The following is a 24,020-nucleotide window of genomic DNA, read 5'->3' on the forward strand; positions in this document are numbered from 1 at the left end:
GCTCACCTGAGCACAACGTGCTCATGGTGAGCTATTGTGATCGCCTTTTGTCCGTCGTCCGTCGTGCGTCTTGCGTTGTGCGTCCGTCGTCAACATTTGCCTTGTGAACACTCTAGAGGCCACATTTGTTGTCCGATCTTCATGAAACTTGGTGAGAACATTTGTCCCAATGCTACCTCGACCCAGTTCGAAACTGGGTCATGCTGGGTCAAAACTTGGTCACTAGGAAAAAAAAGAAAAACCTTGTGAACACTGTAGAAGTCACATTTGATGCCCAATCTTCATGTAACTTTGTCAAAATGTTTGTCTTAATAATATGTTGGTTGAGTTCATAAATGATTCCGGTCCATAAATGGTTCCGGTCCATTGAAAAACATGGCCGCCAGCGGGCGGGGCAGTATTCCTTATATGGCTATAGAGAAACCTTATGAACACTCTAGAAGTCACAATTTTTGCCCAATCATCATGAAACTTGCTCAAAACTTTGGTTTCATTGATATCTCGGACGAGTTCGAAAAGGTCACAATGTCAAAAAAAAAAGAAAAACCTTGTGAACACTGTAGAAGTCACATTTGATGCCCAAACTTGATGTAACTTTGTCAAAATGTTTGTCTTAATGATATGTTGGTTGAGTTAAAAAATTGTTCCGGTCCGTTGAAAACATGGCCACCAGGGGGCGGGGCAGTATTCCTTAAATGGCTATATAGAAACCTTGTGAACCCTCTAGAAGTCACAATTTTTTGCCCAATCATCATAAAACTTGGTCAAAACATTGGTTTTATTGATATCTCGGATGAGTTTAAAACTGGTCAAGATCGGTGAAAAAACATGGTTGCCAGGGGGCGGGGCAGTTTTCTCTATATGTATAGAGTGAAAACATTTGAACACTCTAGATGTCACATTTTTGGTCCAATCTTCATGAAATTTGGTCAGAACATTTGTTTTCTGGATACGACGGTTGAGTTTCAAAATGGTTCAGATCGGTAAAAGAACATGGCTGCCAGGGGGGGGGGGGGGGGTCTTTTTCCTCATATTTATATAGTAAAAAAGCTAGTGAATACTATAGAAGTCACATTTTTTGCCTAATCATCATGAAATTTTGTCAAAACATTGGTTATGTGGACACCTCGGACGAGTTTGAAAATAGTCGTGAACATTTGAAAAACATGGCCATAATGACAGAGGATTATTATTATGTTGATGATTGGTTGGGGATGAAGTGCAACAAACGTATTTTTGGCATCTGAAACCCCTTCATTAAATAATCTCAAAATTTTAAGAAGTACCGTTATATTGATTTCACAGAAAATTACTTAAGGGAAAAATAACTGTATATAACAGTTTAGAGTCAGGCCCCAAATTCCTGTGCTGGCCACTTTTCACACATTTCGTTGCATGTAATTTAGACCTGCCGCAGACCAATAAAAAAACCATATGTCACAGCAGGCACCTCATTATCTCTGACAGTTGCTTGATGCTGAACCCCTTGTTTACAGCCCTTTGCAGTGAACAGCATGGAACAGCAATTGCCATACAGTGGTATCAATATAGAGATAAACACATAAATACATCTGTCTGGCATTTATTAGCTCACCTGAGCGATAGCTCGGGGTGAGCTATTGTGATCACTCACCGTCCGGCGTCCGTCCGTCCGTCCGTCTGTATGTCTGTCTGTAAACAATTTGTAAACATCTTCTTCTACTAAACCATTGAGCCAATTTCAACTAAATTTCATGTGGAGCATCCCTATGTCATGGGACAAAAGAATTTTTAAAAAAAATTTGATCACATAACCAAGATGGCCGCCATGACCATATATGGTAAAAACCTTAAAAAATCTTCTTGTCGGAAACCGCTCATCAGATTTTCAAAAAATTTCACAGGGATGACCTTTGAAGGCTCCCCTGAAAAATTTGTTCAAAGAAATTTGATTCGTCAAAAAACATGGCCGCAGGAGCTAGTTGAACTTTGCATGTTTATTCGTTTTTGCCTATTTTGTGAAAACTTTCAAAAATCTTCCACATTTTTCATGCAATCTGTATGAAATTTGGTCAGAATGTTTATCTTGAAGAAATCTGGGTTGGGATTGTATTTGGGTCATCTGGGGTCAAAAACTAGATCACTAGGTCAAATAATAGAAAAACCTTGTGTAGACAATAGAGGTTACATTTTACATTCAATCTTTATGAAATTCGGTCAGAATGTTTGTCTTGATGAAATCTGGGTTGGAATTGTATATGGGTCATCTGGGGTCAAAAACTAGGTCACAAGGTCAAATAATAGAAAAACCTTTAACAGCATAATTAATTGTTTTTCACTAAGTGTATTATAATAATTTAAAAATCAGATTAAAGAGAATAAAATTTTCTTTATTATGGTTTTTATTTCATGAAAATCCATAAAGGATAAGTGTTATTAATCGTTGCTTAATTATTGAACAATGCGAAATATCGGTATTGATTTTTTTCCTGACATGCAGTCCCAGATATTAACCGCTTTCAGCTGTAGACTGTGCTTTAATACATCGCCATGTTATTGAGATGAAAAATTGATACGCAGTCGGCATACATAACGGTCATCGAGACAAATTACTGATGTGAAAACAAATTGTACATCGTAGCGGCTTAAATAAACAATTACATCTGATTAAAGATTAAAGATTGCTGCCGATTTAAATCAATTTGAGTACTTTTTGCATATATTTAATGCCGAATGGGAAGCTGTGTTTAGACTCAAGTTGACAAAAATGGCAACGAGATACTTGCCTGTTGGATATAAGGTGAAAGATCTTGAAGGTGCATAAAATAAGTGGCGCTGGGAATGGTTACATATGGAAGCATATTTGTGCCACTACTTACCAAATGAAAAAACGTGAAAATAATGGCGGATTTCGTGAAAAAAACTTTTTTTCTCGATAACAGATAAATTTTCACGAAAATAAAATGAATTATGTTAACACAAAATTTTCCCTGTTAGTGCTCTAAACTGCCACCACATAAAGATAAATTAAAGTTTTCACGAAAATAAATTACTTTTCTCGAAAACAGATAACTTTTCATGAAACCTTGGAAATAATACATGTTCACGAAAAGAGTAAAATAACGGAAGACTTTTCTTGAAAACTTTTCACGAAACCTTAAAAAATTCGCGAAAGTTGCCAGATCTAAAACTAGATGCACTTCAGAGCCTTTAAAGTGAATACCTAACATGGTGTTCTACGCGTGGTCTGTAAGTATGTTTTAATTAACTAATACAAAGTAGATGTATTAATTGTATAAAAGAATGATATTAATTGTTATTAAAAATGTTTGAAATGTTTTTGGTCTACACTTCTTTCATCAATATAATTTGGGAAGGCATTTTTTCATAAAAATCAATGTTTTCAGTGGTAAACTTATATTTTTTGTTACAGCTGTCCCAGAGCTTTTTTACTTTTTGCTGTGTCGTAAATATACTGCAATAGAGGCAACCAGCAGCTGGAGGGGCATTCATCTGGGAACCATCAGCTGGACGGGCATTCATCTGGGAACCAGCAGCTGGAGGGGCATTCATCTTGAAACCAGCAACTGGACGGGCATTCAACTGGGAACCAGCAGCTGGAGGGGCATTCATCTTGGAACCAGCAGCTGGACGGGCATTCAACTGGGAACCAGCAGCTGGACAGGCAATCAACTGGGAACCAGCAGCTGGACAGGCATTCAACTGGGTACCAGCAGCTGGACGGGCATTCATATGGGAACCAGCAGCTGGACGGGCATTCATCTGGGAACCAGCAGCTGGACGGGCATTCATCTGGGAACCAGCAGCTGGACGGGCATTCGGACCATGATTATGTGTCACCAGTGGTAAGTTGTTTAAATTCTCTTTAAAAATGGAAGCAAGCTGGAAATACACCAAATTTCCCTGTTTATGTACAAGAGATGATATTTATTAGATGTTGTCCTTCATTTTGTCAACTGATTTCCTTAAAAAAATAGAGTTTAAACAATTCTCAAATAACTAATTACCCAGAGTGTGAGGCACTTTATAAAACCTTGTAAGACCTTAATTATTTAACATGAAGTGTTAAAAGTGTAAGTATGGTCTTTTGTGAGTGTTTTTTTTTCTTTTCAGATTATTACCTATCCTAGAATTCCAACATGCCAGATTTGCAGAGTTAGATATTGCGATACCTTTTTAGTCTGTGGACACATACTGTGCTACGTTTGCAGCTGCGAATTGGAAGAAAGGGGTTCGGTATGCCCCATTTTCAGGTGTCAGTTCAAAATGTCAAAAAAACGGTTTTACTAAATAAAACTATGTTTCTTGGACAGATTTATGGCGAGGGAGTAGTTGGGTACGATTGATTAATCAATGAAAACCCAGATGGTTTTTTATACAACCGTAACCAAGCTCATACTATGTAGTTTTAATCGATATTTAATGAAAAGTATTTAAAAAAAAACCAAGGAGGGTGACACTCATGATGTTATGATGTTTTTTTCATTATTTTGGAAATTAGGTTTTACTCACTTGAGCACAAAGTATTTCTTCTTTTGATTTCCATGTTGTCCTGTTGGTAAATAGTTTTACATAGACTTATTTAGCGCCATCTTGGCCTTGTTTATTTGACTTGAGGGTTTTAAACATGAGATGCCAGCATATATGTTCATGTATATTTGTGTACTGTTGGATTGTGTTTTATAATTGCTATGTTTTTACATTTCTTATAGAGCACTTATTAAACCAGGGTATCTCAAGTGTTGATATTAATTTGTTCAAATTTGGATATTGATTTCAAATTTCTTAATGTCAGATTGACATAACATGTGTAAATATTTTGATATTTTTATATATAACATAGTTTGTTTTAATTTTTCCAGATTTCATTTCTTACACAATGAAAGTGTATATTTTAGCAAAAGTGTTAAATGAACCAATTTAAGAAAATAGAAGTCATTTTTGATAAGGCTGAAAATAATTAATATTGTAAATTAACTATAAAATACATTTTAATTCACCCTAGAAATTGCTTGATAGCTGGTAAAAATATTCCTGCTAATGAAACTGTGTCCCTTTATGTAAAACGGTAATTTTTTAAGATTTTATTCTTGAGAACAAAGTTTAAACTTAAGTTTTCTGATAAAAAATGTATACTTTTAGTAACATTTAATAAAATATTAATGTATACTTTTAGTAACATTTTAATAAAAAATAGCAAATACCAATGAACATAAAAGTTATACATTGTCATCTTTGAGATTATTATTTAATAAAGCTTACTCATTTTAAAAGGCCTGTCTGTGAAGAGTTTGAAATAGTTCTGTATTACACAAATGTTCAAGTTTTTTTCGCGTTTTATATCCTTCTGTTTTAGTTATTATCCCACCTGATAGGTCGGAGGAGGATATGGGAATCGCGATCGTCCGTCCGTCTGTGTGTCCGTCCCGTTTTTGTCCGTATCATAACTTTGCCATTTATCACTAATCAAATTTCACTCATCTTGCTACAAAGGCTCCCTACTATAAGACGATGTGTCTCGCCATAAATTAAGATTGCTACCCCCAAGATCAATTTCACACTTATAGGTCAAATGTCCATATATGACAATATGATAGTGTTTCGAGTCCAAAGCATAACTTCGTAATTTATCAAGAAAATTTCTCTTAACTTGGCAAAAGTGATCCCCATCATAAGACGATATGTCGCGCTTTACAAACCAGGGTCCCTACCTCCATGGTCAAGGTCACTCTTATAGGTCAAATATCTATTTATGACAATTTGATACAGTTTTTGGTGTCTGTCCGAAGCTGACTTTGTCATTTATCAAGCAAATTTTAATTAACTTGGCTCAAATGTCCCCCATTATTTGATGATGAGTTGCACATAACAACCATTTCCCTTTCTTCAAGGTCAAGATCACACTAATAGGTCAAATGTCTATATATGACTATACGATACAATGTTTTGTGTCCGAAACATAACATCTTCATTTATCAAGCAAATTTCATTTAACTTGGCACATATGTTCCCCATCATTTGCCTATGTGTCGCGCTCAACACCCAGGTTCCTTCCTCCAAGGTCAATGTCACTTTTATAGGTCAAATGTCCATATATGACAATATGATAGTGTTTCGTGTCCGGAGCATAACTTCGTCATTTATCAAGCGAATTTCATTTAGCTTGACACAAATGTCCCCCATAATTAAACGATGTGTCACGCTCAACACCGAGGTCATTAACTCCAAGATCAAGGTCACACTTATAGGTCAAATGTCTATATATGACAATATGATACAATTTTTTGTGTCCAAAGCATAACTTCGTCATTTATTAAGCGAATTTTAATTAACTTGGCACATATGTTACCTATCATTTGACGATGAGTAACGTTTAACACCTAGGTCCCTACCTCCAAGTTCAAGGTCACACTTATAGGTCAAATTTCAATATGACAATATGATACAAGGTTTTGTGTCCTGAGCTTAACTTCGTCATTTATCAAGCAAATTTCATTTAACTTGGCACAAATGTTTCCCACCATTAGAGTATATGTTGCTTTTAACACCCATGTCCCTACCTCCAAGATCAAGGTCACAGTTATAGGTCAAATGTCCATATATGATTATATGGTACAATGTTTCGTGTCTGGAGCATAACTTTGTCATTTATTAAGCGCATTTCATTTAACTTGGTGCTAATGTTCCCCATCATTAGACGATGTGTCGCGTTAAACACCCGGGTACCTACCTATAATGTAAAGGGCACGTGATAGGTCAAATCTCCATATATGATACAGTTTCATGTCTCATTCGTGTCTGGAGCATAACTTCGTCATCTTTCAAGTGAATTTCATTTTACTCGGCACAAATGTTCATCATGATTGTCCAGTGTGTCATGCTTAACAGCCAGGTCCCTACCCACAAGGTCAAGGCCACACTAAATCTTATAGGTTAAATCTCTATTTATGGTACAATGTTTCATGTCCTGTCTGCATCCGTAGCACAATTTTGTCCGCGGAGTTCTTGTTTGTTTGTTGTTTTTTCTTATATTTTTAACTTTTTGATAACATTGATTTCAAATTGATTGCTATGCTGTGATATGACAAAAAGTCTGTCTTATTTTAAATAAATAAATTCTAAAATAAACAATGTCATTATTAATTTTATTTGCCCTTGCTTGACTTAATCATGTTAATGTGTTTTAGCTTTACTTTTCGACGCATGTTGAGTTATTGTTATCAGACCAGTGTAGTTGAGGACATCAGTCTTGTTTAAATGTATGACTGGTGTCCATTTTTCAACAACAATCAAAGGTTTTCACCTCTAACTTTGAGCACTTGCAGCCAGTTGTGTAAACTTTGATAAAAGTTATCATTGGTTATCTTTTTCAATATCTCTGGTTTTTGGATATTTTAATTTGGATTCCAATTGTATAAAAAGATTAACGAGACCATGACATGCTTTTGATATTGTTTTTTTTTGTTGTTGTTAAAGTTAACCAAGGTCTTAACCAATTTGGACAAATTTAAGCAGTGGACAAAGATAACCGGCGGATAAGATATCCAAGTTTTATACAATGGGCTGTTGTTAACTATCAAAAGGAGAACACAAACTTGCAAGACAGATAATCCAAAACATATTTTGGCAGAATTATGCCACATGTTCAACGTATATTTGTTCACTTAGATTTTCATTTTATAATAATAATCTAGCACTGCCCTGAGAAAAGTAGAGTGCGTGAATGTCGAACGGTTCTTGTTTAAATATCATCTTAATTACCATCAAACAAATTCAACTAATACAGCAACCTCTGACTAACCTTTGCACTTTCACATACTCGGTGTAGTTGTACCTTAACAAATAGTTAGTTGTACATAACTCTTGATGTATTTATCCATATATACTGGTGTGTTTGAGGTATGTTACTCAAAGGTCAAGGTCACATGTAGACTACTGCATAATGAAAATTAGTTTGGATATGAAACACTCTTATTGTATGGCATAAAACTGCTATTCTCACCCCGCATTGGCGGAACAAGGCAAGACGAGAAGTGCCTTATGACAACCCCTGCATTCAAGGTAACACGAGAAAATGACACCTGAAAGCCCTCTGCCACGACTGCAAGACACAATGATATCAAATTTGACAGTCGTAATGAGTCAGTTTCTCTCGTTTACCTTTAGTTTTTACAGAACCGTCTCAAGGCACACCTTGTGTTGCCTTGTTCATACCGTATGCCCCCAAAAAATTATAAATATTTGACAGTATAAGGGCGATTGCACCACATGGCCAGAACAGAAGCATTCCACCGTTTATATGAAATTTGGAAGTGTTACAAAAACAGTGCAGTGATCCAGAAATTATATCTCCAGACACTCTACCCTTCGTGTAACACTACTTTCCCCGTGACGGTATTGATTCCATATACACCGTAACCGGGTTTGTGTTTTTTTTTATTTTAGGGTGTTCATAACAAATAAAAGTAACATTTTGGCCACATATTTAAATGATATTTTAAAGCGAAAATGACAAAATATGTATTGTTTTATTGACACACAATCATACATGGAAATGACAGCGCATACAAAGCCAACAGCTTGTTTAAAACTAGTACTTGCTCTGCTTTTAGACACAACTATATCAATTAATTGACATTTTGTCAACCAATGCACATTTCCGTGTTAAACGAGGCAATCAATGTACATGGTTATTGCAGCAAAGAGCTCTGTTCCTTATTCTCTGTTTCTATGTGGATATTGAAGATTCAAATCTCCGAAAGCTGCTTTTGCAATTGTCAGGAACTCTTGTGATACACCAAGTTCTGGAGGGCGTTGAGAATACTCCCGTTCCACATCATTTAATTCCCTATTGTCAACCAGTGGTATTTTACAATCTCTTGCACCATATACCTCTGGCTGAAAGAACAACACCTCAGGTTTTCCTCAGGACATAAAATTCGGTTATTTCGACGAACACGAAGAGTAATCCAAATATTGCAAACTTCATTCAGGTCTTTACTAACAACAGGAAGAAAACAGTATCTAATGCATTCTAAGTACACACTATCAGATGTGTCCAGTAATCCGAAATCACTCATATCTTTAAAATGGTTCATCCATACATCTCCACACATTTCTCTAAGACTTCGTTAAAACCTCTCAATTCTGACATTTCTGTTAGATGAAACAAAGAGGAAGCTTAGGATCCCCTGGTACTGATCTGCGTCTGTCCATCGTAATGCCATTTTCACATCACGGACAATAGAAATTTCTGTACCGCGGTCACCGTATTCCCGAACTGGAATGCCATTAATTTCCCTAATGTAGTCTAAATAAAAGCTAGATATGTACATCGGCGTTTTGTTAGAATTACAACATTTCAGCCACAACACTCTACGGAAAAATCCATCCACAGCTCAATGAATTGACAAACCGCATGGCTTCAATTTGTCACAGCCATCTAAATGGATTGCAAAATTGGGACCATTGTTTATATAAATTCTCCGTCTTAACCTTCCCGCCTGACTTTATGCAACACCTTGTGGATCAATGAGTCCTAAAATTAGACGAACCATCTCAAATGTAGCTGCAAGTCCATGATTAATCAGGAGACTTTGACGCATTTGCCGGTAACCAGCATTTTCACCGGGAACTGATAACTCAAGTAATATTCCTTATATAATTTCTTCGAGACTGTGCTAACTTTGGCCTCTAGTCAGGCGGTAAAGTCTCAAGACTCGGAAAATTGATCGTTCGCTTGTTATTTTTCCATGTCGTATGGCCATAACTTCAAGTATTTCACGTATAGAATACCCATTCTGACGATACTAAACAATAAGCTGTGATGATGACATACCCTCAAGATCGGCGTCCTGAATATCGTATGCGGGCATGATCTGGAATTATCATAAACAAGAAATATCTTTAAAAAAGATATACGGCGTTGATAGTTCAATGAATGAGATCAAGGATAGCGAATGTTTTTTTCTGTGCAGTTCTTAGCTGTACGGGATGTTTCGCGGCTTATTTTACATTATTACATATTTCTGGTCATAAACCTATAGATACAAAACAGAAAACCAAAAGAAGAATGGAAGTGAAATTAAAACATACGAGTCAAACGGCCACACGAGAAGTATCCGTATTTATAGGCGCGTTCTTCGAACAAACCTGTTTTAGTGATTTGTCGGGCATTGCTTTTTGATTCGATTATTAACAGTATCGATTATCATCGCGCTCATGCTTAATACATTGGTCAATATGGTGGAATAATTATTGTTAAATTAATCAAAAATAATATTTATCATTGTATTGTTGAAAACACATTAAGAATCTACATATATCTGGTCTAAAGAAAATTCCAGGTCACCTAGTTCACGGATAGCGTATTTATTATATAACTATTATTTTACTGGCCGCGAACTCCGGAGATGACCTGTATATAAACTCTGACATTCATACACTGGCCGCGAATTGACCCGGGTTGAAATGCAATGTATTAAAGTGAGGCCTCGCTTCCACTGCTCTTTATACTTTTACATGTTAACATGTTGACAAGAATATGGAAGTAAGTACTAAATATGAGAACATAGCCTTGAAATATAAACGCGTTGCGCTGGTAATTCTCTGAAAATAAAAGATGCACGCGCAAACTGTATTGATGTCGAGAATTGAGTGTAAAACTGTTCTATCTATTAAGCCTTTTCATTAGAAATAAAATTGTTTTATGCAGTAAGACAGTGCTACAAAGACGCGTATATGTTTCCAATGTTCTGGTGGAATACTCAAATCAGCCAATGGAATAAATGAAGTGTATTCATTCGTACCTAGCCGCGGGAAATTTTATTTGAATTTTATTGGACACTTACAAAGGTCAGGAGAGGTGAAAAGCTGGCTTAATACAGCTTACGCCAAAAAAAATTAGAGATCTATTATTCAAATAAAAAATCCAAAGGTCTAACAAGTGGCTTTCCAAAGGGGGACATTGGTACTGTACCGTTTTCGACCTTTGAACTCTAAATGTGACATTTACACTGTATAAACTGTTGCATTAATGAATACAGAAAAATCGCACATCCATTTCTCACCCAGTAATTTTCATTTTTGTGTCTGAAAATAAATATGTAAAAACAGCTTTATGTATTTTCGTCAACAAAGATGCATTTACATTAAAAATATCAATCAATAAAAGGAAACTTACTACTTGCTATAGTATGCACGTACAATCCAGTTCTTGGTCTGTATGATAAAGACAATGTTCACCGATTGAAGAGCATCTATTTTTATATAACTGGCATCTTTCGCGAATTTATATTCATAATTTCATGAAGTTATCTGTTTTCGAGAAAAGTTATTTTGTTTTCGCAAAATCTTCCATTATTTTCATGAAAATTTTATCTGTATGTGTTGGCAGTTTAGAGCACTAACATGCATAAATTCGTGTTAACATAATATATTTATTTCCGTGAAAATGTATCTGTTTTCGCGAAAATTATTTCTTTTTCGCGAAATCCTCCATTATTTTCATGTTATTTTAAGTTGTTAAGTGGTGGCACAAATATGCTTCCATAGTTACACGAGAAAGACTACGCTGTAGTCTACGGGCGGGGAGTGAACTGGTTGAGAAAAGTGGAAGCTTGTGGAAAAGCGATTTGAGAAGTTTGTAAGAAAACCCTAAATTATCAGTCTTGTGGGAAGAAGTCATTTCGTCTCCACGCAGAGGACCCTAATCACATAAAGAATATAAGAACCATCAAGACCAACCAGGTAGGTTTTTTTTTAAACTAACACCCCGAATTTGGTCGTATTTTCTGTTGCTAAAGTTTATTGTTTAGTTTTTTTTTTGCATCAAAAATCGGCAAGATAGATCTAGCAAATTAGCCAATTTTTTTTTATTAATAACGTTTGATTAATTGATTGTGAGCTTTTAAAATATTTTGACCTTTGAATAAAGCATAAAACAGGAAAAGAATTTTAACAGTAATTGAAAATACGATCAAATACGCCATTTTTGCTGACTGGGACAGGTCTTTTTTAGTTAAATAAAATGTTTTATTGTCCCCAACATATGAGCCCAGCAGCAAGAAATGTTGTTTTTTTTTACTTTTTGTAAAACAAATATGGGCAACCTACCGTAACCCAAATTCGACGATGTTCTATTTTTATCGATTTAATGGATGATTATTGTCTTGGAATCATTTCAAAGTAATACAGCCGAGTTTAAAATTATTATTTTGTGCTATTTAACATTTCATTATTTCTTTAATTATTTGCTAAATATTGCTTCATGTAACCATTACATCGTCGAATTTGGGTCACACCGGGATACAATTATTTAGCATTCAAACAAAACGATTGGGATAAAAACTAGGGGAGCCCATGCTGAAATTTTCAATTTTAACTGTTGAGCAGAAGCCACCATACCCAATTTTCTTAGGTGAATGTGGAGGCTTCTGGAAGCATGATTCTGTGAATATAAATGGTGACAAACATTTGATTCTGCATTTATTAAACATGTATTATTGACTTTTTAAAGTATGTGTGAAAAATATAATAATCTGTAACGACTGTTACAGGTTTGACCGGGTTCTTCAAAAGCAACACCTGCAGTCGAGTCCATGCCAGACAGTGGGTGCATGTGAATTAATTGCCTTTTGACTAACTTTTGTGTGTTCCTTATCAAATACATGAAGATTTTCAAATATATGTGTATGTTTTTTTTTTAAGAAAATAGAATCACCAGAACAGGTACAGGCACCCTTTTAATGCGTAGAATCCAGGAGCTTCCGGGGGCTTCCGGCCCTCTTGTCCCCTGGACCCACTGAGGGCCCTGCAGCCCACTGGCCCGCAGCTTTAAGTTCAGGATTTTCAAAATATCCAACTTTGACCCCTGCAAATGCTTTGCTAAAACTTTGGCTACAGTTTCTAAAATTTGGCTACACAAAATTCCATTTGGCTAAAAAGTTGGCTACAGAAATATTTGGGCCAGGGGAGCCCTGTTTGGATTGTATTTGGGTCATCTGGGGTCAGCAACTAGGCACTAGGTCAAATAATAGAAAAACCTTGTGTAGACTATAGAGGTCACAGTTTTCATCAGACCTTAATGAAATAGAGTCAGAATGTTTGTCTTGTTAAAATCTAATTTGGGATTGAATTTGGGTCATCTAGGGTCAAAAACTAGGTCAGATTAAAAAAAAACTTTTGTAGACAGTAGAGGTCACAGTCATTAAATCTTTATGAAATTTGACCAGAATATTAATCTTGATGAAATCTGGGTTGGGATTGTATTAGGGTCATCTGGGGTCAAAAACTAGGTCACCAGGTCAAATCATAGAAAAACTTTGGGAAGACAATAGAGGTCATAGTTTTCATATGATCTTAATGAAATATGGTCAGAATGTTTATCTTGATAATATCTGATTTTGGATCGTATATGGGTCATCTGGGGTCAAAAATTAAGTCACCGGGCCAATTCTAGTAAAACCTTGTGTAGATGAAAGAGGTCACAGTTTTCATCACGTCTTAATGAAATTTTGTCAGAATGTATTAATTAATGAAATTTGGCTTGGGATTGTATATGGGTCTAATAAAATTTAAGTTTATGAAGCAAGGTTAGTCAGGTGAGCGATTAAGGGCCATCATGGCCCTCTTGTTTTCGTATAAAAATCAGCATGCTGACTGCATAAAAAAAAACAGATTACAACATTGAAGCAAGCTCATGAAATAGCAAAATTATGTTATTATATATTTCCAAGAAAGGTTTATACAATATATATAAATTTAATGGGCGTGATATTTCATATGTCTTAGCTTTAAGTACAGTGATGCCTCATTCAACTTACTCAATATGGCTATTATTTAACTAATAACTATCACAAAGTCCCAGTGTATATTATGAATATCAAGAAGAAAAAGTAAAGATATGTACGTAAAAATATCCTTTACAGCTTAGGCAACAACTGTTGTCAAAATTCAATTATATTGATCAATAAAAAATAGATTGAAATATTCTCCAACTTTACTGTTGAACATTTCGTGTCTACATGTACACATATCATATCACAGATATAGTTTGTTCAAGAATTAAAGAGATAGAGAAAATGTACTTAAAACCAACTATTTGCGATACTTATGATATTAAATGCAGCTTGTATTTAAGAATAAATTTCACAATTAAAATGCATTTTAGTTTTGCATTGGTTGTAAATAAAGAGTAGAAGCGTTGAGGAATTGTTTACAAACAACACTTACAAATGTGAATAATTAACAAAAATTTACTCTTAAAGGGATCTTTTCACGCTTTGGTAAATTGACAAAATTGAAAAAAGTTGTTTCAGATTCGCACATTTTCGTTTTAGTTATGATATTTGTGAGGAAACAGTAATACTGAACATTTACCATGGTCTAATAGAGCCATTATATGCATCTTTTGACGATTTTAAAACCTAAAAATTATAAAGCGTTGCAACGCGAAACGATTGAATAATTTGGAGAATTCTGTTTTTGTCGTTAAATTTTGTGAAACTACGAAGATTGCTTATATAAGGTATAAAATACGTCAATAATGTGTACTTGGCGGAATAGCTCAGTAGGCTAAAGCGTTTTTACTTCAGGACTCTGGCAGGACTCCAGGGGTCACTTGTTCGAAACCTGGACCGGGCAATGTTCTTTTCCTTTTTTTAATTTTATTCTTGATTTTTTACTGGAGCTTTTACGATCCAATGTTTACATTTATCGATATAAAGCATTTAATGAATAAGTTAAAAAATGCCAAAATCTGTGAAAAGCCCCTTTAAATGAAGTATGAAATTTCATTTTAAATCATAAATACAGACTGATATACAAAAGTCATGTAGGCCTACATGGATGATATGTGAAATACAGTATTATGTGAAAGTCAGAGAAACATTATTCTAATTAATTTTATATAAAGATGTACGTCATGTATGATATGTGAAATGCAGTATTACTTGAAAATCAGAGTATCATTGTTCTAAATAACTTTGAATGGAAAAACAGTGAAAACGTATTTTAATAATAGAGCACACTAAGTCTGTACTTCCGCCTGTCTGCTCAGCACTCGTCCTCTTTTGAAGATTTTACACTTAATAATCGAACTATAAAGCGCAAGTTAAGTATGTACGCCCGTCTGTATGAAGTACTTTTATTATTTTGAACTCTACCTTCCCAGATTAGTTTAGTTCCTTTGGGTCGCAGGTGAGCGCCTTAGGGCCCATGGCTCTCTTTTTATGCTTTTGCCAAGGCGGACTTTTTCTGGTTAAGGTTTTCAGTGTATTTTTTCCGCCTAAGCACAGAATGATCTTGGACGGAAAATTTTCCTGCTAAAACTGTTTTACGCCTATTTAGGCGGTTTCCGTCTACCTAAGCGGAAAAATTAGCATATTTCGAGCCCTATTCTCCTTAAGGTCCTGCTAAAGCACATATTACGCTTTATAATAGTAAAAGACGGAAACCGCCTTATTTTTTAGGGTGGTTTTCAGCTAAGGTATTGGCGTTCTTTTTCGTACATACTGACACACTGATCAATTTACATAAGTAAAGCTATATATCCCCTGAACAATTGTATTTATTTACCTTCGTATCAATATCTACATAATTATCTATTGTTTGATGTACAATAATCACATAAATAAAACAAAACAGCATATCGCCATGTTAAACTTTCCTATTTCAAACTATATTAGACAGTCGAACTGACTAAAAACATTGTCGTTCAGTTGCATACTTTTGCAAATATTCAATTGCAATTAAAATGACTGTGATCAAACAAAATTAAAAGCGCAAGACTACAAAATACCTTGGAATTATGTAATTATAAGAGAATGTCAACAAACTGTTTCCGCTTTCCACCCTGTCCCATGTCAGCAGCATCATGTGCCTTTTGCAATGCTTGATTTGTCCATATCCATTAGATTCCTAAACTACATACAAAATGTTTAATAACAACGGACATCTGTATGGGAAGTTAAAAGCATCTGATCTCCTCTTACTGGATCATTAACACAATACCAATTATGCTTGAAGTGGAAATTAAGAAATAAAAAAACTTAGAGAAACAAAATAAAGCGGATGTAAGAGTCGGTGGTTAATTGTACTTCAGATGTGGGATGTAGAGGCAGGCCTAGATGTAGAGCCAAGTTGTTGGAATGGCTGGACTGCCCCACCTTCTACCCACCAGGCAATTGTCTGGCTGGTGCTGGTGGTGTTTGCAGATCTCCATTTCACCACACTGGTGCCCACCCGCAACAATGTCTGGCAGCCTGCTGCACACATATTACCTGGAGTGGTTCTATTTGTGCACATGATTGTTCACCTGGCGACTATAACCATAAACTCGAGTGGCAAGAAGGTGAGAGTTGTTGCTAGTTTTTTTTTTTACTTAGGACATACATAAACTACTAGACATGGTTTCAGGTGTTTTTGTAAACATTTAAATGAAATGACACAAAGAAAAGTTACTGCTTAAATAGTACATCTTAATTATTTTAAAGGCATCCTAGGATTGAAACTGACAGTAAACCTTTCTTGTGAGTTTTTTATGGAGCGCACATCCCCTTACAAGTGGCATTATGTCATAGTCAAGCCTACTAGTCTTGTCAAAATCGGCTTCTGGGGTTAACGCCAGTCAATTTCTATATCCTCATTTTAAGGATTTTTATTATTTTATTTATAACCATTTCAACACTGTTCATTAAAAATGTTATTGATGTTCAATACTGATTGGATAATTGCTAAGAAATAATGCAATACATGTTGCCTTTTAACTGTTATAAGCAACTACAGGTGGTTTAAAAAAAAATAGATATAAATGAAGTAATTGTAATGGATTAATAATGTCTTATTAAATAATCATATAGCCGACCCACAACTTGTTGTGGAATCTTAAAGCAGTCTGTTAAACAGCTCTCATAGCATTTGTTCATAATAAGCTTAAATGAAAATTCATGTATGAAAATTGATGCATTTGAATCCAAATTTAAAATGCCATTGTAATGTTTTCAATTCTATAAAAAAGGTTATCATTAAAATGCAAAACGATTCCTTTTAAATGTTTTAAAAATGATACAGGTCCTTACTTAAAAACAATGTAGTATGAGAAAACTTTGAATGCTCAGCTTGTGTGAAACGTAAGTGTTTGTTGACAAAATGTGTTATAAATGATTGAGGATGTTTTCAGATATGTATTGGATGAACAAAAGTAACATAAATCACCTATTCATCAACTATTCATATAATTTTTGTTCAGTTTTAAATCGTTCTAGAATTGTTTTGCAGGCTCTTATTTTGTTGATAGTTAAAATGTGTGTGCCATTTTGCATTAATTAACTGCTGATATTATTATCATCATTTTATTAACCCTTTATTTAGAAATTATGTCTTAATTACTGGTTACGAAATTTCAAATTTTGAAAATATTGTATGTGTAAAAATATAATCCTGAAATTTTCATATATAAGTATTTTATATAGATGTTTACTTCATCTTGTTATTATGATCATTTTCTTGGTAGATTTGGAAAAACATGCGTAGAAAATGTATCATAAAAAGAAAACAGAGATAAGTATGTTTGTCCCTGTAATAGACATATATTTATTCATGTACATGTACGTTGAAATTTGCGTTAGGAAAGAAATACCCGCTATTAACTTAGGTTAACATGATTCAACTTAAACCAATAGGTGATTACCTCAAAGCTCATTAAAACATTATCTTCAACACAATTAGGTCATCCAAATTTCCTTACCTTCATTCTGTAGCCTTATTGCTGTGATGCAAAATGACTTATTGTGTATGGTAGTTTAGACTGTTCATTCACATATACCTGTTATCATGTATTCATTATCACTGCTATCCGCAGCATATATGGAGCCTGTCCGACGATGTGCACCAACAGTGAGATGAACAACAACAACAACTACGCACTGGTATGCAAACAAATTAATAAACAAAAGACTGGTCAGTCCAACTAAAGTCCTAGCTGTCTTATGTCTAAGCACATGTTCAATTAAATTAAATTTTGAGGTTCAGTCAAACCTGTACTAAGCGGTCACCACCTGATTTAAGTGGACACCTGGCTAAAACGATCAGTCTAGATCTCCCTCCCAGGATGACAGAACATAGACAACAACAACTGCGCACTGGTATGCAAACAAATTAATAAACAAAAGACTGGTCAGTCCAACTAAAGTCCTAGCTGTCTTATGTCTAAGCACATGTTCAATTAAATTAAATTTTGAGGTTCAGTCAAACCTGTACTAAGCGGTCACCACCTGATTTAAGTGGACACCTGGCTAAAACGATCAGTCTAGATCTCCCTCCCAGGATGACAGAACATAGACAACAACAACTGCGCACTGGTATGCAAACAAATTAATAAACAAAAGACTGGTCAGTCCAACTAAAGTCCTAGCTGTCTTATGTCTAAGCACATGTTCAATTAAATTAAATTTTGAGGTTCAGTCAAACCTGACTAAGCGGCCACTACCTGATTAAAGTGGACACCTGGCTAAAACGATCAGTCTAGATCTCCCTCCCAGGATGACAATCAGTCATTGTTACACCTGAGCTGAATGGTCCCCTTCTGTACGTCATTTTGACGAGTGAAAAGTAAACACTTAAATTGATCTGTGTTGTCCAGCTTGTTTGACATCAAATAGACTATTGTGCCTCTAGAAAGCTGAGGAAGAACTGATTGTGGTTACTGCATTTGCTATAATGAATTCAGTCCACTAGGAAATAAATATTAGGGTGTTGAGGTATGTTTTATTGGGATAATTAGGATTAAATCTTCAAAATCAATACTGTCCAAGTATGTCACACGTTTATAATAATTATAGCTAATTAAATGATCACTTATGAGCACTTCTGCACAGAGTGAAATTTTGTGTACTTGTATCACCCTGAAGATTCGAAGATCAGTGAGTTTTTTTCAGTGTGATATTATAGGTTGAGATTGTTTTGATTGAAAATGATGACTAAAGCAGTCAACTTCCTTGAGCAGCTACTTTGACCACTTTCATTGACTGGCTGCTGTACAGAGACTGGACGTTATATTGTCAAACTGTGTCTCAAAAACAGTTGAAATATTCCAAACTTTAAATAAAAATCATGCTTTTCTTAAAATATCATATCAAAATGTTGCATCTTGGCCTTTTTTTACATTTTCTGACGTCCAAATGTTTTCTGTTGAAACTGAAGTTAAGTAAATGCTAATATGGCTTGTTAAATATTTGTGTGAATACTTTAATTGATCTAAATGTTCCTTAAGATTCATTTAAGTGTTGAAGTAAACAGTATCATGAATATAAAGTCCGGACTAATTTTGGATTAATGAATTCTGATGGATATTTTCATTAATGTAATTCAGGTCATGGTCGATAAGAAGGAGTCATGAGTAAATGGGAAATGAAAGAAGAATAACAAAGACAACCACAGCTCTCGTCAGATTATGTTTAGAATACTGGTATTTTTTTATACCATTTTATGCCTTTTGCTTGTCAGCATGCAGTAGTATCTTCCATGTTTCTGTCTTAATAAATTAGTTCTTTTTAAGCTGAATTGTCAAGGGTTTACTCTGCTCGTTAGTAACACAAGGAGATTATACTTATCTGCTAGTTAAAGTCATGGTCAAAACTGGATGCAAAAATGACACATGAATTCGTCAGTATATTAAATATTAAAGAAAAAGAACAAGGTGCCATCTTAGTATTTCATTGAAAATGTTTATTCGTTGGGTGTCAACATGCTAGTATTTCTTTAATAAACAATATATTACATGTTATTTTCTTATAAGAGCCCACTTACAAGTAATCGTATCAGCCTGTTTATCACAGGGCCATGCCTCTGTTGGCAACCATTCTGAGAACTATGCAGCTAGTAATGCAGGTACCGACCTGCCATGTCCAACCTGGCGCCAGCTCCAGGTCAGCTAAGAGGTTGGTACCTCTACACCGTTCAATGCAAGTCTGTAGACACTGAACTTTAGACATGCTAAACAAACACCTTCACCTAAAGTCCACGGTTTTTGGTTTTTGCGCAAAATGTTTGTTGAGTTGAGACCAAACAATTATTAAGCAAAAGAGAAAGAGTCTGTTTTTGTTAGAATAAAAACAGAAAAAAGTTTGTTATTTATATTAAGCAAATAATTGTATGTCTATCTTTTTATTATAATTGCTCATAATTGGGATTTATAGCAGCTTTGCTCTTATTTTTTTAAATATATAATTTATTTCAAAAGTGCACACCATAGTTAGATTTATAAAAAAGAGCAGCTGATTTAAGATTTACTTCTTTGGAAATACAAGATATCATTTCTATGGAAAGTAGATACTGACGCTTTTATACAATTTTCCTTTTTTTCCATTGTGTTTATTTAAATGTTATGTTATATGATTCATGCAATTATATTTGCGTTTCAGTATTTCATGTTGTACTTTTTGTCTTCAAACAAAATTGACATCAATGAGACAGATGTCCCCCCCCCAACAGGGCCTTGACACCCAGCACTCAATAATTTGATTACATATCAAACGGAAACCAGTTTAACACTTAACATCGCAGTGTCCTTGATCTTTGAACAAGTGACCCTAATTTCAATTGGGGTCATCTACTGTCCAAGGCACAGGTGAAGTATCAAGCCAATCAGTCAATTTGTTGATGAGTTATTGATCAGAAACGATTTTCACACTAATTGTGACAGTAATCTAGACCTTTGACCTAGTGACCCCAATTTCAATAGGGTTCATCTACTGTCCAAGGCCAATGCACATGGGAAGTATCAATCCAATCGGTCAATTTGTTGACAAGGTATTGATCGGAAATGATTTTCACACTTACTGTGACCTTGACCTTTGACCTATTGACCTCAATTTCAATAGGGGTCATCTACTGTCTAAGGCCAATGCAGTATCAAGACAATCGGTCTATTCGTTGACGAGTTATTGATCCGAAACGATTTTCCAACTTATTGCTACAGTGAGCTTTGACTTAGTGACCCCAATTTCAGAAGGGGTCATTACTGTCCAAGGCCAATTATTTGCATATGGGAAGTATCAAGCCAATCCATTAATACATTGACGAGATATTGATCGGAAACAAACTGGTCTACTGACCCCCAAGACATCCAGCAAAACAATATGCCCCCTCTTCCTAGAAGGGGCAAAATAAACTGAATTTTAGCTGTATTACATAGCAGATTCAGAGATGTGTGTTTTTAAACAAAGGTCATGTGAAAAATAATCTTAAAATATATTTTCTCATAATTTATCATATATTTAATATTTCTTTTAATCTTTAACATGTCCCTGTATTTCAAGACTTCCCATACCAGCAAGGGCTTTAGAGGCAATGCATTTTGGTGAAAAATGATTGCACTTGTATTCTTTATCCTACCTCGACCAAGTAAGTGTGAAAATATAGTTTAAATAATGTTTGTTCGAAAATGAAAGAAATATTTATAATGAGAGCTCAAACTTATGAATGGACATCCATTTTTTCTCTGCTTTGTCACACAATAAATGAATACAATCATAATTGAAACTGATTTGGGCTTGCGAAATCTCTAAGCTTTAGCCCAGTATAGCTAGTTGCAAATACAAATTACTGCTGAGACTTAAACTTCCGAAATCAGATTAAGACGCCCAGAAATTGGGCATTTAAAGGTTTATCAAAGCCCTGAGCCTGTCTCGGGCTAAGTTCAAGCAAAATACTGAAAGTGAATGTTTAATTATCACAAACAATTTAACCACATGAAGAGCAAAAAGTTACAATTTAAAAAAGTAGGTATACATGCTAATAACAAAATGCTTTAGAAAAAGAAAGGTGTCCCAAAGATATGAAGTCCCAATATTAATGAAGACTTTACAGCCAATTAATGAATAAAATTTATTGAATAAGTTTTAAAAAAAAGAAAAGAAAAAATGTCTTCCAATATTTTTATAAAAACCTGCATAACAGTCTGAGATTTTGTACAAAGTTTGTGTTGAATATAACAAGACAATTTTTCCAACTTCCATGTTAAGTATATGCCAACAACTATGTGATAATTTATTATTGAAGAATTCAAACATATTCAAATTTGCAATGTTAATTTAAGTTAAAGATTAATTTGGAGTACTAATACACAAATTGTTCAACTGTCTGAAAGGATCACATTCATGTGTGTTGGCATTATATACTTACAGGGCCCTCACACTACTTTGGGGGAAGGGGTCCGCAGCCCTTAGGAGGGGGAATTTTCGCGGCGTTTCCCTTTTTGGGGGATTTTTTTACTTACTCTCTCATTATTTCATTTGTACATGTTTGCACTATATTCATTGCATTTTTCATAATTTTCATAATTTTGTATGTTTAAAAAGATTAAATTGAAATGGAATTGAGATATAATAATCATGACACACATCTTTCTATTAAAAAAAAAAAAAAAAAAATTATATTTTTTTTTTGTTTTTTTTTAGGGGGAATTTTTTTCAGGTGGGGGACTGCCGCCGGATTTGATAGATTGAGGGCCCTGACTTACAAGGACCATACCCTTTTTATTATTGAATACTGTTTTCCACTTGCTCATTTTGTCCACCAAATAATGAGCACACTTTCTGTTGAATTGTAAAAGCAACATTGCATTATCAGTCTTATGGAGGCACTTGCCATTCCAGTTGAAGGTGAGAAAAGTACTATTGTACATGCTTAAGATCTTAATATCGAATGCAAAGGTTCGACATGCAATCAGTTGAATACTCAGATCACAATATTCACCCTTCTAGAGTCATATAGTTAACACTGTTGGAGAATTCATTCAACAACAACTTTTCAGCCTTCTGCGAGAGATACTCCATGAACAGAATTGTCGAGACAGGCAAACACAATCTGTGGTCTCTGATCCTTGCCAGGACACAAGATATCCATGCAGTTCACCCAGTTTGGAGTCTCATAGCTGCCAATTTGCTGAAATGGATAATAAAAAATAGTCCATACAAGCCGAAAGTGTCATTTCTGATTAGCCTGTGCAATTATTTAATCTCAAGTTGATACTTCATGAAATTCAAAATGAATGATATCACATTGTGACGAATAAACGTACACAAATATACAATTCTACCTATTTGCAAATAAAACTGCCAGTGAAGTATTTCTAAAATGATAATAAGTACAGTAATAATAAAAAGTTTTAGTTCAAGAGGCCGAGGAGGGGGCAATGTCGCCTAATTCCTCACCAATCTTGTGCTTATTATCTCTGTGAGCGATTGTGTATGTCTACCAAATTGTGGGTGGGGTTATAAGACTGGGTCTGGGACTTTGAAATGTTTGATTTTCTCATATGGTGATACACTTTTAGTCTAAAGAATGCTTTTACAACAATACAAGTAATAAATATTTGCTGAAATCCATCTCATTATCTTGGTCTTCAATAATGTCTTCAAGTGCACAACTTGTGCATTCTAAAGGGAAACTATGATAAGAGTGCACCTTCCTTAGGAACAATCAAAGTTCCCTACCACAAGAAGACCAACGCAAATCCATCACACAGTACCTTGCCCTCCAAAAACACTTGCAAGGCGCTGAAGTGTCCAGCACACAGCAGGTAATCTATCTTGCCATTCACTGCTGGATGGCTCAACATCTGGCTGATGTGACAACCAGCGTTACCAAATTCTTCCTCTGATATCTGCAACAGAGTATACAGATAATACTGGGCTTCATTCCATATTTACTTGGAATTGTATTGAGCCCCTATATATGTGCTTACCGTGATGTCCCACATTAATTAGCCTGTGCAGTCTGCAGAGGATAATAATGGACGACACTTTCTGCTTTTCTGGTATTTTAAGTGCAAAGGAAGTCTCTTCTTTGCAATTATCCAGATTAAGCAGAAAGTGTCATCCCTGGTTAGCCTGTGCGGACTGCACAGACTGATCTGGGATGACACTTTAAGCAAATTCATTAAACCACTTTACAGTGAAAGATGCTAATATTTTAATTAGTTTTCTTGGAATAAGTACTACAATAGGAACGTACTTTGG

The 24,020-nt window shown here is 35.0% G+C and overlaps 2 protein-coding genes across 4 annotated transcripts in view; both read right to left on the reverse strand.

The window, feature by feature from the left end:
- The window catches only part of LOC127870885 (uncharacterized), a 385,033-nt gene that overhangs the window by 344,528 nt on the left and 16,485 nt on the right, over positions 1-24,020 (reverse strand). For 2 of the 3 annotated variants that reach the window (XM_052413467.1, XM_052413466.1), the window contains exons 7-8: positions 23,531-23,665; positions 21,710-22,944 (exon numbers count right to left, since the gene is read on the reverse strand). In XM_052413467.1, the coding sequence (XP_052269427.1) occupies positions 22,810-22,944; positions 23,531-23,665 (270 nt within the window). In that variant the 3' untranslated portion in view covers positions 21,710-22,809. Of the gene's footprint in view, positions 1-21,709; positions 22,945-23,530; positions 23,666-24,020 lie in introns of those variants that run through there. The other variant, XR_008044964.1, reaches the window with a different exon arrangement.
- On the reverse strand, positions 3,503-16,275 carry LOC127872477 (keratin-associated protein 4-3-like). The gene is made up of 2 exons (XM_052415811.1): positions 16,178-16,275; positions 3,503-3,806 (listed from the first exon to the last, which is right to left on the reverse strand). The coding sequence occupies exons 1-2, from the start codon at positions 16,273-16,275 to the stop codon at positions 3,503-3,505; spliced, it is 402 nt and encodes a 133-aa protein (XP_052271771.1).

This window comes from Dreissena polymorpha, chromosome 3, assembly GCF_020536995.1.
Source record: "Dreissena polymorpha isolate Duluth1 chromosome 3, UMN_Dpol_1.0, whole genome shotgun sequence".
In the NCBI taxonomy this organism is placed as follows: Eukaryota; Metazoa; Mollusca; class Bivalvia; order Myida; family Dreissenidae; genus Dreissena; species Dreissena polymorpha.

Excerpts from the sequence above, each read along its gene's own strand:
- LOC127872477 (XM_052415811.1), bottom strand. The coding sequence starts at position 16,275 with ATGTGTGCAGCAGGCTGCCAGACATTGTTGCGGGTGGGCACCAGTGTG. Across the intron at positions 3,807-16,177 it reads ACCAGCCAGACAATTGCCTG|CTGCTGGTTCCCAGATGAAT; the intron begins GTGGGTAGAAGG and ends ATGCCCGTCCAG.